At 38.4% G+C, this 13,295-nt stretch overlaps 1 protein-coding gene across 1 annotated transcript in view; it reads right to left on the bottom strand.

Moving 5' to 3' along the window:
• ANKRD33B (ankyrin repeat domain 33B) overlaps positions 1-13,295 on the bottom strand; it is a 108,458-nt gene that overhangs the window by 31,592 nt on the left and 63,571 nt on the right. The window contains exon 2 of the mRNA XM_074208682.1: positions 10,336-10,465. Within this exon, the coding sequence (XP_074064783.1) occupies positions 10,336-10,465 (130 nt within the window). The remainder of the gene's footprint in view (positions 1-10,335; positions 10,466-13,295) is intronic.

Here is a 13,295-nt window from a genome sequence, read left to right as displayed (position 1 = left end):
AGATCCAGGAAACAGAGAAGCAGGCAGAGCCCGTAAGCAGGAGCCCCCAGGGCACGAACACATTGAACCTAGGGAGGGGAGTGAAGAGAGACTGCAGAGCTCTGTCCTCTGCCCCTGGAACAGGACTCTGGGGCTCTGACCACATTCAGATCCTGATCGCAATCTAGGCCCCACCATAGAACAGCCCCGTGGCAGAGGGGGGTGCTTATGGTCATTCACAAACCAGGAGGGAGGACAGAGCCTCACACACTGAGACCCTTGTGGAAGTGTCCCAAAAGCTCAGGAAGCACCCTAAAAACAGGCTTAGGCTGGGAAAATGAGCAAGCAGAGAAAAAAGAGGAACATCATTGAGAAATATTTTGCAAATGAGCCCAAGAAGGATCAATATACTCAGTCTGAAGATGAGGAAGCACAAGCTCCTGAATCTAAAGACTCCAAGAAAAACAGAAATTGTGATCAGGCTATGACAGAGCTCAAAAAAAACTTTGAAAATCAAATGAGGGAGTTAGATGAAAAACTGGGAAAAGAAATGAGAGAGATGCAGGAAAAACATGAAAATGAAGTCAGCAGCCTAGGCAAGGAAATCCAAAAAAATGCTGAAGAAAATAGCATGCTAAAAACCAGCCTAGGTCAAATGGATAAAACAGTTCAAAAAGTTATTGAGGAGAAGAATGCTTTAAAAAGCAAAAGTGGCCAGATGGGAAAAGAGATAAGAAAACTTTCTGAGGAGAACAAAACCTTCAGACAGAATAGAAGTCAGGGAGATTGATGAATTTACGAGAAATCGGGACTCATTACTTCAAAACCAAAAAAAAAATGAAAAATTAGAAGAAAAAAACATCTCATTGAAAAAACAACTGATATGGAAAACAGATTTAGGAAAGATAATTTAAAAATTATTAGAATACCTGAAAGTCATGATCAGGAAAAGAGCCTTGACATCATTTTCAAAGAATTACTACAGGAAAATTGCCCTGATAGCCTGGAAGCAGAGGGGAAAATAGAAATGGAGAGAATCCACCGATCTTGCTGAGAAAGAGATCCAAAAAAAAAAAAAAACCAACCCCCAGGAATATTATAGCCAAGTTCCAGAACTCCCAAGTCAAAGAGAAAATATTACAAGCAGCCAGAAGGACACAATTCAAATATCGTGGAGCTGCAGTCAGGATCACACAGGACTTAGCAGCAACTACATTAAAAGCTTGTAGGGCTTGGAATATAATATACCAGAAGGCAAAAGAGCTTGGAATGCAACCAAGAATCAACTACCCAGCAAAACTGAATGTCCTCTTCCAGGGAAAAATGGACTTTCAATGAACCAGGGAAATTTCGAATGTTCCTGTTGGAATGGCCAGAGCTGAACAGAAGGTTTGATCTTCGGATACATACAGGACTCAGGTGAAGCAAGGAGATTGGAGGAGAGGGGGGAAATACGAGGGACTTGATGATGATGAACTGCATGTATTCCTGCATAGAAAAATGACACTGATAATACTCAGTTAATAGAGCAGGTACAAGGAGCTTTTATAGTCGAAGCACAGGAAAAAGCTGAATTTGAAGATAAAATATGGTGTAAAAATGGAGTCAATAGAAAAAAGGGAAATGTAATGGGAGAAAGAAAAAGGAGAGGGGGACTAGGCCAAGATATTTCATATAATAAGATTTTTCTTTATTACAATGAGTTATTGCAATGATATGGAAGGGGGGAAGGCAAGGGGGAATGAGGGAAACATCGCTCTCATCAGAGGTGGCTAGGAGAGGAAACAGCATATGTACTCAATGGGGTATGGACATCTGGAGTAAGAAGGGGGGGGATGGGGGAAGGGGGGGATGTGAGTAATGGAGGAGAGGATGGACCATGGGGGGAGAGTGGTCAGATATAACACATTTTCTTTTTTACTTCTTGCAAGGGGCTGGGATTGGATGGGCTGTCGGGGACCATAGGGCCAGGTGGATACTGAGCCTAAGGGGTGGTAGGGGGGGCTCAGGGCCTCTTGGCCCCAGGGCCAGGGATCTGTATGCTGCACCACTCAGTGACCCTACAGCAGTCAGAGTGAAAGGAGAGAGAAAACATAGTACATGGTAGTGGAGAAATATGAAAGGAGGGAGTTGCGATCAGCAATGGCAAGGTTGGAAAAATATGGAAGTAACTTTTGTGATGGACTTATCATAAAGAATGTGATCCACCCATGACAGAGTTGTTGGTGTTGGAACAAAGACTCAAGCACATTTTTTATTATTATTATTTTTTTGGGGGGGTGCAGGGCAAATGGGGCTGGATGGCCTGCCTGGGGCCACATAGCAGGGTGATAGTTGGGTGTCTGAGGCCGGATTTGGACCCGGGTACTTCTGGCTCAAGGGCCAATGCTCTGTTTGCCACCCAGCCACCCCTACTATTATTGCTATTTTATTTTATTTTGGGTCTTTTTTTTTCTTTTTTTTTTTTTGGCTTTTGCAGGGCAGTGGGGTTGGGGTGGCTTGCATGTCACACAGCTGGGTGATTGTTGGGTGCATGGGGCCGGATATGGGCTTGGGTGCTCCTGGCTTCAGGGCTGGTGCTCCGTCCATTGCGCCACCTGGCCATACCTACAATTATTACTATTATTTTTTTAATTTTAATATTTTTCTCCCCCCCTTTACTTTATCACTCAAGCAAGTCTTTATTTTTGGGGGGAGGGGGTATTTTGTTTACTCTTAAACAAGAATATTTTATTAATATATAAAAAATATTTGTAAAAACAATGTGCATACCCTTTGATCCAGCATACCACTCCTCAGTCTATACCCTGAAGACATGATGAAAAAGGGTAAAAACATCACTGGTACAAAAATATTCATAGCAGCCCTGTTTGTGGTGGCAAAGAATTGGAAATCAAGTAAATGTCCTTCAATTGGGGAATGGCTTAGCAAATTGTGGTATATGTATGGAACACTATTGTTCTATTAGAAACCAGAAGGGTTGGGAATTCAGAGAAACCTGGAGGGATTTGCATGAACTGATGCTGAGTGAGATGAGCAGAACCAGAAAAACATTGTATACCCTAACATGGGAGGGATGATCAGTATTGATGGACTTGCTCATTCTATCAGTGCAACAATCAGGGACAATTTGTGGCTGTCTGCAATGGAGAATACCATCTGTATCCAGAGAAAGAACTGCAGAGTTTGAACAAAGACCAGGGACTATTACCTTAAATTTAGGGAAAAAAAAACCCCTGATATCTTATTGTCTGATCTTGCTATCTCTTATACTTTATGTTTCTTCCTTAAGGATATCATTTCTCTCTCATCACACTCAATTTGGATCAATGTTTACCATGGAAACAATGTAAAGACTGCCAAACTGCCTTCTGGGGTGGGGGGGAGTAAGATTAGGCAAAAAATTGTAAAACTCAAAAATTAATGAAATCTTTAATTAAAAAAAGAGAAGGAAAAAAAAGAACTGGCTGAAACAGTATTAAATATTTACTGATCACCTTTCTCCTCTCTCCCAAAATACTCTAGGAATTCTAATGGATAGAAACACAGCTCAGTGAACTTACTTCCTAATACAGTCAACAGAATTGGGGTAGCTAGGTAGCACAGTGGCTAGAACATCACCCTGGAGTCAGGAAGACCTAAGTTCAAATCCGGCCTCAGACACTTAATAATTGCTTAGCTGTGGGACCTTGAGCAAGTCATTTAACCTCATTGCCTTAAATGAATAAAAAATAAATTTTTAAGTCAATAGACTTCCATATCTTCTATTTTTACAGGCGCCTAAATATTCAATACAGCTGCAATGGCAAGAAGTGCAAAAGTATGGTTTTTGTTCACATTCAACTGGATACTGTATCAATTTTTAACTTATTATTCATTCAACAAATTTTTATTGAGCTACCACTATATATGAGTCACCATGAGCATACAATGATGTTTAAGTATTCATGACTTCAAATTATTTAGCTCAATAGAATTATTTAGTTTTTCCCAAGTAAAAAAACAAAAACAAAACAAGGTGGTCTTGGCTTTGTCCTTGGAGGACATTTGTTCCAATTACAAAACCAATGCATAACACCACTGCAAAGTTCAGAACAATACTCTTGGAAAAGTAGAGGGTATTATGTGTCTAACAAAAACCACTAGCTGCTCCCCTGCAGCGAGTTTGTGCAGAATTTGTCCATGAGCTGCCTTATTCTATCCATTTCTGTAGGTCTCTAACTCCCAGAAGCATTAAACATTTACTAAGTTAAATAATTTATAGAATACATATAAGACTATTTAGATAAAACATCTAGAAAAGGAAGCAGTGATTACAAAGAACCAGCATGGTTTCATCAAAAACAAGTCATGACAGACTAAACTCATTTTCTTTTTTGACAGGCTTACTAAACCAGGAAATAAGGATCATGCTGAGAAAATAGTTTACCTAGATTTTAGCAAAGCTTTTGATAAAGCATTATCACGCTTTTCTTGTGGAGAAGATGGCAAGATAGATATGGAGAGATTTTAATTCAACTATGTGGATTCAGAACTGGGCAGAGGGTCAGACTCAGGAGAATAGCTGTTAACAGTACATATCAATGTGGCAGAAGACCTCTACCAGAAAACCCCCAGGGATCTATATTTGGTTCTGGGCAGTGTCACATTCTTACCAATGACTTGGTTAAATATATAGATGGCATGCTCATCAAATTTGGATAAGCCATGATAATAATACATATCAATGCACTCCACTACACCAATTTCCTAGTTCCTCAGTGACAGAACCTATTTCCCTCTCAATCAGCTACACACTGATGGAAACACATCTAACCTTCTCTAAAGCCACATGTGCTCTACTTCTAAGTTATGAACTCTAACATGTTTATATCGGATCAAAATCTTTCATTGTTCCATCTTTCCCTTTGTTTTCTGACTCCATTCCTGTTTTTTATTCTTACTGAGAATATTTTCTCCTCCACTTCATTTCCCCCTCTCCCAAATTCTTCTCCAGGTCATCACCCTAGATAACTCTAACTACTTTCTGCTTTAGTGAATTAATTTAACTCTTTCTCATCTTCTACACTCAAATATCATTAAGAGTCATGTCAGATGGAAAATAACATCTTGCTAAACCCAACTGCAGATCATTTCTGCCATATATGTTCTTAATTTGTATTAATCTGCTGCTGAATGAAGTCAGAGAAAACAAAACAAAAAAAAGCCATATTGCTTGGATCCACTATAAATTTCAACCAAACCCTCAGTGCAGTAATGCAATTCTTTAACACTTCCCTATTTGATTCACTCTTCCAGTCACCACAGCTGCTATTACAAATCTTTTCATCCCTTATTCAAGCCTCCCCCTGGTACCAACTCCCCTACCAAATAAAATTAAGCCCCCCCCCATTCTTCCCCCTACCAAATCTCAGAGAACTCCTATCTCTTCGACCCCATCCTGTCTTCAACAAATGTCCTCAGTATCATCCCCACTCTCTCATAACCTTTAATCTCTCCTTTTCTAACAGTTCCTTCTCTGCTGCCTATGAACATACTCATGCATTATCTAACCTAAAAAAAAATCCTCATTTTATTCTACCTTCACCACTAGATATTGTCCTATACTTTTGCAGCTAAACTTCAGAAAGTTATTTTCTCTCAGTTGTGTGTGTATATGTATGTCTGTCTCTCATCACAATGGAAGCTTTTGACATTGTCTTTCAGTTCATATACTCTCTCCACAGATCCTCTGCACTTCTTGCCTAGACAACTGTAACAGCCTTTTAACTGATCCTCCTTTCTTATTACCTCTTCCCCTCTCAACCCATCAATCTACTTAGCCTTCAAAACTTTTTTCCTAAAGCCCATGTGAACATTTCACTTCCCTTCCCCAATTAAGGAGTTGCAGGGATGGATCTATTACCTCTAGGGTCAAATGTAAAATTCCTGACATTTAAAGCCCTTCACAACCCAGCCCCTACCCAGATTTTTAAGTTTTCTTACATTTTACTTCCACTATACACAATATGATCCAACTATATATAGGTTTACATGCTGTCTAAAAAAATTACATTAAGGCCATGAATCTTCTGGGTCAATTCTTAAAGTTTTACTGACAAGAATCAGCAGTATTCCTAGAAAAAGGCTCAAGTGTATTGAGTGCAAATGCAGCCTCTTCACTGGTTAACATGATTGCTAATGAGCAGGATCAGTCAAGTTAAAGATTAAAAAAAAATCAGGGCAAAGTCACTTCTTCATAGCAACTAATGTCCACTTTTGTATTTATTTATTTTTATTTTTTCATTTTTGTATTATTTAAAAGTTAAATAAAAAATAATCTATTTCCAAAGAAAATATGGGTCAAAATGAACTATATCATCACTTTTTCTCAAATCATCCCATGACTGGCACTGAATTGAGTTGAAATGCAGGGCAGTGCCAGTCAACCCAGCAGCAAGGACAGAGTGTAATCACAATGACCATGACTGCCAGAGAACAAACCTAGAGGTACATCAATCTCAAGAAAGTCATCTTTCCTCCTACAGATTAAAAAGGAAACACAGAAGAAGGGCTTGCAAGTGATTTTGCAAATTAGTCCATCCTCAATTCTGCAGTGGTAGTATGTGAATCAAAGAGGATGGAGCCCAACAGGGACAGAGAGAAGACCAGTCTGTAACAGGACATCATTTTATCATGGAGTTCTAAAACCTGCAACTTCTTTCAAGGGTTTCTATGGTTGCCTGTGAAGCTTATTTTGCTGGACCAAATTCCCAAAGGTTAGCACCAATTATCTTCTTAAAGAAGAATGGCATCTAGGGGTATCATGGAACTTATTGCAAACTGCTGAGAGGTAGCCTGGAGCAGCTAGGTAGTACAGTGGATAAAGGGCCAGAGTTCAAATCCAACCTCTGCTACCTATTAACTATGTGATCCCTGGGCAAGTCAAACCTTGTTTGCCTCAATTTCCTCATCTGTAAAATAAGCTGGAGAAGGAAATGGCAAGCCACTGAAAAAACTCCAAAAAGGAGTCACAAGGAGTCAGATATGATAGAAAAAACTGGACAACAACAACAGCAACAACAAAATGTAGCATCTCCCACCACATGGACCACATCATTCAGACTAAGGACTAGGTCTTTTCAGACAATCAACTAACATTTATTGACACTTAATGTGTTAAGTGCCATAAATACAAAGAGACAAAAAACAGATAAATTGAGGAGACTGCAGTAAATAACATTTACAAACAAGCTATATTTGGGATAAATTGGGAGTCATTTCAGAGGGAAAGTGCAAAGATTGAGAAAAACTTCTTGAAGAAAATGAGACTTTAGTTGAGACTTGAGAGAAGTCAGAGAAATCAGGAGGAAGAGATGAGAAGGGAGAATGTCCAAGCATGGGGGACAACAGCCAGTGAAAATACTGAGAATGAAGAGCTGTAATGTGATATTTAAGGAACACCAAGGAAGTCAGTGTCATGGGACTGCAGAATGGGGAAGGGAATTCTAGAATTTCTGATCTTCCTTCTCTGAGGCTGTAATTACTTGGCTTTTATTGTCCTTTGATTTGTTTTAACTATCTTTAGGGATTAGTTTTTCTTCCTTTCTTGATACCTTTACTAGGCTTCTGGCATTCCTAAAGCCAGGGTGATCTAGTAATAGTCCTAAAGACACTTAAGTGGTAGAAGGTCTCTCAGAACATCTCAGCAAAACTTCAGATGCTTGGAAACCATTAAAATGGAAGTGGGAAATTTTTAACAAAGTCAACAAAAGAACAATATGACATAATGTTAATTTGTGGTTTTCTAAGGCAACATGTGGTAGGGATCCATTGCTAATTGAGTTTCATACCATGGCTCTAGGAGACCTCTAAGACTGCATTAAGTGGTGGGGGGGGGGGGGGGAGAAGGGAAAGGAAATAATGTAATAGAGATATCAATCGGCATCCCAGGTAGGTGGGTTGGGCTAGTTCTTTTCCTTAAAAGTTATTGAAAATTGAGAAGCTAGGTGGCACAGTGGAAAGAGCACTGGCCCTGGAGTCAGGAGGATCTGAGTTCAAATCAGGCCTCAGACACTTAATAATTACCTAGCTGTGTAGCCTTGGGCAAGTCACCTTAACCCCATTTGCTTTAAATAAATCACATTTTTTTTTGCAAGGCAATGGGGTTAAGTGGCTTGCCCAAGGCCACACAGCTAGGTAATTATTAAGAGTCTGAGGCCAGATTTGAAGTCAGGTACTCCTGACTCCAGGGCCAGTGCTCTATCCACTGCACCACCTACCTGCCCCAATAAATCACATTTTAAAAAATTATTGAAAATGCCAAAAAAATAAAAGGAAACTGATCAATTTTGGAGCGATGTGGGAATACTGGGACACTAATGCATTGGTGGTGGAGCTGTGAATTCATCCAACCTTTTTGGAGAGCAATTTATAATTATGTCCAAAGGGCAATAAAACTGTGTATACCCTTTGATTCAGCAATACTACTATTAGATCTTTATCCCAAAGAGACCACAAGAGCAAAAAAACCACTTGTACAAAAACATTTATAACAATTCTTTTTTGGAGTGGCAAAGAATTGGAATTTGAGGGAATGCTCTTCAAACTGGGGAATGGCTGAACAACTATGGCATATGAATGTGATGGAGTATTACTGTTCTGTAAGAAATCATGATGGGTGGGATGATTTCAGAAAAGTCTGTAAAGACTTGTATGAACTGACACTGAGTAAAGTGAGCAGAACCAGAAGAACATTGTAAACATTAACAGCAATATTGGGAAATGATCAACTATGATGGACTTGCTCATCTTAACAATGCTATAATCAAAAATAATTCTAAAATACTTGTGATGGGAAATATCATCCACATCCAGAGAAGGAACTATGGAGTCTTAATGTAGACCAAAGTTTACTATTTTCAATTTTTAATATTTGTTTTATGTTTTATGGATTTTTTTCTTTTTGTTCTGCTTCTTCTTTCACAACATAATTAATATAGAAAATTTATAGTTATAATGTATAACCTATATTAGATTGCTCTTTATCAGGGGAAAGGGAGAAAGGAGAGGAAGGGAGAAAAATATGAAACTCAAGCTTTACAAAAATGATTGTTGAAAACTATCTTTGCATGTGGCTGAAAATTTTAAAAAATAGATGAATATACAAATAAACAAACAAACAAATATTTGGAAAAAAGATATTGAAATTATTTTTGAGACCAGGGAACCAAAAGCTGCTAACATTACTCCTTGGACTCTAAGAGAATAACCAGGGAAAGCATAAATTCATCCTTGATGTTTGTCCTAGGCAACAACTCAGAGACAGGGGAGCTGACTTGTACCTGAATCAGTGTCCTTGCTAAGTATTTTCCCCCTATCATGGGTAGGTAAATCTTTTTTTACAGGGTTTGACTAGGAGTGTCTCATTTTCTTCTATTTTTTTTTTTTGGTCAGGCAATGGGGTTAAGTGATTTGCCTAAGATCACATAGATTATAAATATTAAGTGTCTGGGCTAGATTTGAATTCAGGTCTTCTGGCTCTAGGGTCATTGCTCTATCCACTGTGCCACCCAGCCCCCCCCATTTTTTTCCAATCAAAAACTGAAAATATTAGGGCTTTTGTCAGCCCCTGCCTGCAATATAGACATATAAAACAATGACTCGTGTTTCCTGTATAACATGCAAACTAACTGTGAAGGCAATTCTAAACAGGCTTTCAAGTGTTTTAAGTGTTTTTTTGAGTATACAGGAAAAAAAAGTCTGAACTTAAAGAATTTAAGTGTTAACTACAGCATAGGATTATATAGCTAAACTAGCAACAATAACATATCAAATAGCTTTGTAAGGTTTGTAAAACATTTTATACAAATTAGTTATTTATTGGCCTGAGTCCTCTCCATCTTGCCCAGACACGAACTAGAGCAGCAACTTAAGCGCAACCTTACTCCTGGTCAACAAGGAGTCTTTGGCCCAGTTTGTGTCTAGTCTGTGATGGTTCACTCTCTTAGTCCCTCCCCATATAACTCACTAAAATTCTACCATATTGGTTCCAGATCTAGTGCAAAAGACACATTATTGACTTGGACCAACTGTATCCAGAGCTTCCCAACTCAAGCGATCCATCATCCTCAGTACACACACACACACACACACACACACACACACACACACACACACACACAGACAAACACACACACACTATTTATATTTATTGTTTTTTAACTTTAAGGTCCTTGGTCCCAAAACTAGTGTCAAGATATGGGGTTTGAAGTGCCTTCTTATTTTAAAGTCCAATATTCTATCCACTATGTCACAGTACCCAGATTTTACAGCTAGATATTATTAGCAAGAATAAAAGGAACAGCAAAGCCTTACCTGCCTGTGCAGCTGTAATGAGTGCTGTATTTCCCTCGTTGTCCTGCCAGTTTACATCAACATGAGGGCACTCTGCTAAGGCTACTACAATATCCACAAAACCTTGGTAGCAGGCAATAATAAGGCCAGTCTATAAATAAAAAAAAACAAAACAGAATTGAGTCAGAGGTAGCAGATTCTTAATACCTGTTTTTCATTAACATTATTGTCTCTTTCCCCATTAACTGTACTCTCCAAATGCTATAGAAGTCATAGTGATACAGAAATAAATAACATCCTGAAGACTTAAGTCTCAATATATATAAAACTGGCAGATTAGGTAAGATGACAATAGAGAAATAGAAAATGAAATATATGCAAAAGCTATCTAGGAAATACAGCAAGGTTCCCAACAAGTCTTATTCAACTGGATAATTAAGTTTCTGGACAATGACCAAAAAAAGAAAAGAGGAAGAGGTTATTATAATAGGCAGCCTCAGAACACCTGAAAAGATGGGAAAGTATATTTTTCTTTAACAAGCATCTGCTTGCTTGCAGAACTTTCAAACTTCTGAGGACTAGATGGAACCAAAGTGGCAAGCAATATGCCATCTCTTTATGGAAAAATTTCCCAGCCACCATGATCTCCCAACCTCCAACTCCAACAATGATCTATTTCTCTGTCACTGCTTCTTTGTACCTCTGTCCAATAGAGTCTTTAGATAAGCTATAGGTTGAATAACTTAAATAAATTACATAGAATAACTCTTTACCACAAAAATTTGGGGACAGAATATATAGACAGGAAAAAGTAAAGTCAAAATAAATTTGGTTTGCAACTAGTCATTCCTTAAGTCTATTCAGTTGAGCTATAGGGTAAATAGAATCTTAAACAGAAATAAAAAATATTATTCATTCAAGTCTGTTCAAGAATCTCTAATACCTCCCAAACACTTCTAGTATAAAATACAAATACTCATTTGGCATTTATAGCCCTTCACAATCTGTCTCCAGTCTATCTTTCCAGGTTTATTAACTTTTACTTTGTCTCCATTTAAGTACATTCCAACCAAACCCATTCTTTTAGCACTCCCCTCTCCTTACCTTGGCCACTCAGAATCTCTAATACCCTTCAAATTCAGCCCAAGTTCTACCACCTCAGGTAAAAGGCTTTGAAAAAAAAAATTCGCAGGGGTAGCTAGGTAGCACAGTGTATAGAGCACCAACTTGGAGTAAGGAGTTCAAATCTGACCTCAGATACTTAATTACCTGGCTGTGTGACCTTGGGCAAGTCACTTAATCCCACTGACTTGCAAAAGCCAAAGGAAAAAAATTCTCCAGGTATCTATGATCCCCCAAAGTCTGTATGTATGTATGTATGTATGTGTATATATATATATATGTATATATATATATATATACACATACACACACACACACACACACACACATATATGGGTAAATTAAAATATAAGTTTCTTGAGACAGGGATGGAGAGGATGGCTCCTTCTTTGTCTCCAAATCATGCTGTAACTGCAGGTATCCCTCAGGTTATTTCCTATGCCTTTAAGTTCCATTTAAAATTCCATCTTTTACTAAGTCTTCTCCATACCCTTAATTCTAGTATCTTCTCTCTATTAATCATTTTCTATTTATCCTGTATCTGACTTGCTTTGGATATGTTTGTTTACATGCAATCTCCCCCTTTAGATTATAAACTCCTTAGGAGCAGGTACTGTCTGTTCCCTTCCCTTTTTTTGGTATACTTAGCACTTGGCACAGTGGCTGGTACACAGTAGGCACTTATATGTTTGATGATTGACTTTTGAGATTACCTCTGCTCACTTGACACAGGACTTGACAAATTAGTACTTAATAAATCAACATTAAATCAAAAAGGGTTTATCAAGTAACCACTATGTTTCAGGCACTTTTGTTTTGTGCTGGAGATGAAACAACTGTTAGTGGGAAGGACCTTAGACTCTAATGAGAGTAACAAAACAGGCATAGAATATAGAACAAAGACAACCAGTTAATGGCAAAGACAGAAAGGTTGCAAATAGATAAAAAAGACTCTGGAATATTCCTTAGCCCAAAGAGAAAATGAAACCAACTCCACCTGCTCCAGTGATGAATCCCACAAAATGTACTAAAACCAAAAGGAACAAGGCTATTTTTAGGTAACTGGTTGTTATGATCCTTCTTCCACAGGAAATTTGTGGAAGTTGTGGCTGCGTATGCTTTCTTGACTCAACAGAATAAATATAGTCCTCTCCATATATTATGAATCATAAGCCCGAGCCATAAATAAAAACTGAAATTAAGGTTTTAAGGGACAAGCTGTCTTTTATTTATTAAACTACATTCGGGACTTAACAGTATCAAGCTCAGGAAAAAAACATGATAGATAAGAGGAATAAATAGTGAGTCTTCCTTACCAAGGGTGTAGAAAATGAGTAGAGTTCAGGGAATTGAGGGGTCACAGCTGCCACTGGTCTAAGAAACCATTCATTCATAAAATGCACCTTGAAGGATGTTGAAGGGGGCTGGGTGATCTACAGCTCACTCTCTGCCCTTATATGACAAGCATGAGGATATTTTACACAGGTAGGCCAAGGTAAAAAAACCCAGATCACATCACACCTAGCTTAACAGCTTCCTTTTATGCCAAGCAAGTATGGATTAAGTGCTTGATAATTGCCAAGTATTGTTTAGGCTCTGGAGATATCAAAAAAAAAGGAGAAAAAAGACCACCCCTGCTTTCAAGTAGCTTACATTCCCATCAGGGGAAACCACATACGTATGTGAGTGAAGCCAAAGTGATTTCCACTGGCAGCTAAAACAATGTGGAAAGATCAATAAATCATGGGATCCTAGATCTAAAGTTAAAAGGGTCCTCAGAAGTCATCTATTCAACTCCTTCATTTGACAAATGAGGAAACTGAGGACCAATGAAGTTAACTGAAGCAAGCTATAAATCC

The sequence above is a fragment of the Macrotis lagotis genome, chromosome X (assembly GCF_037893015.1).
Source record: "Macrotis lagotis isolate mMagLag1 chromosome X, bilby.v1.9.chrom.fasta, whole genome shotgun sequence".
NCBI lineage: Eukaryota > Metazoa > Chordata > Mammalia > Peramelemorphia > Peramelidae > Macrotis > Macrotis lagotis.
Note: the sequence above shows the minus strand (reverse complement) of the source record. Positions and strands in the feature narration are given on the sequence as shown.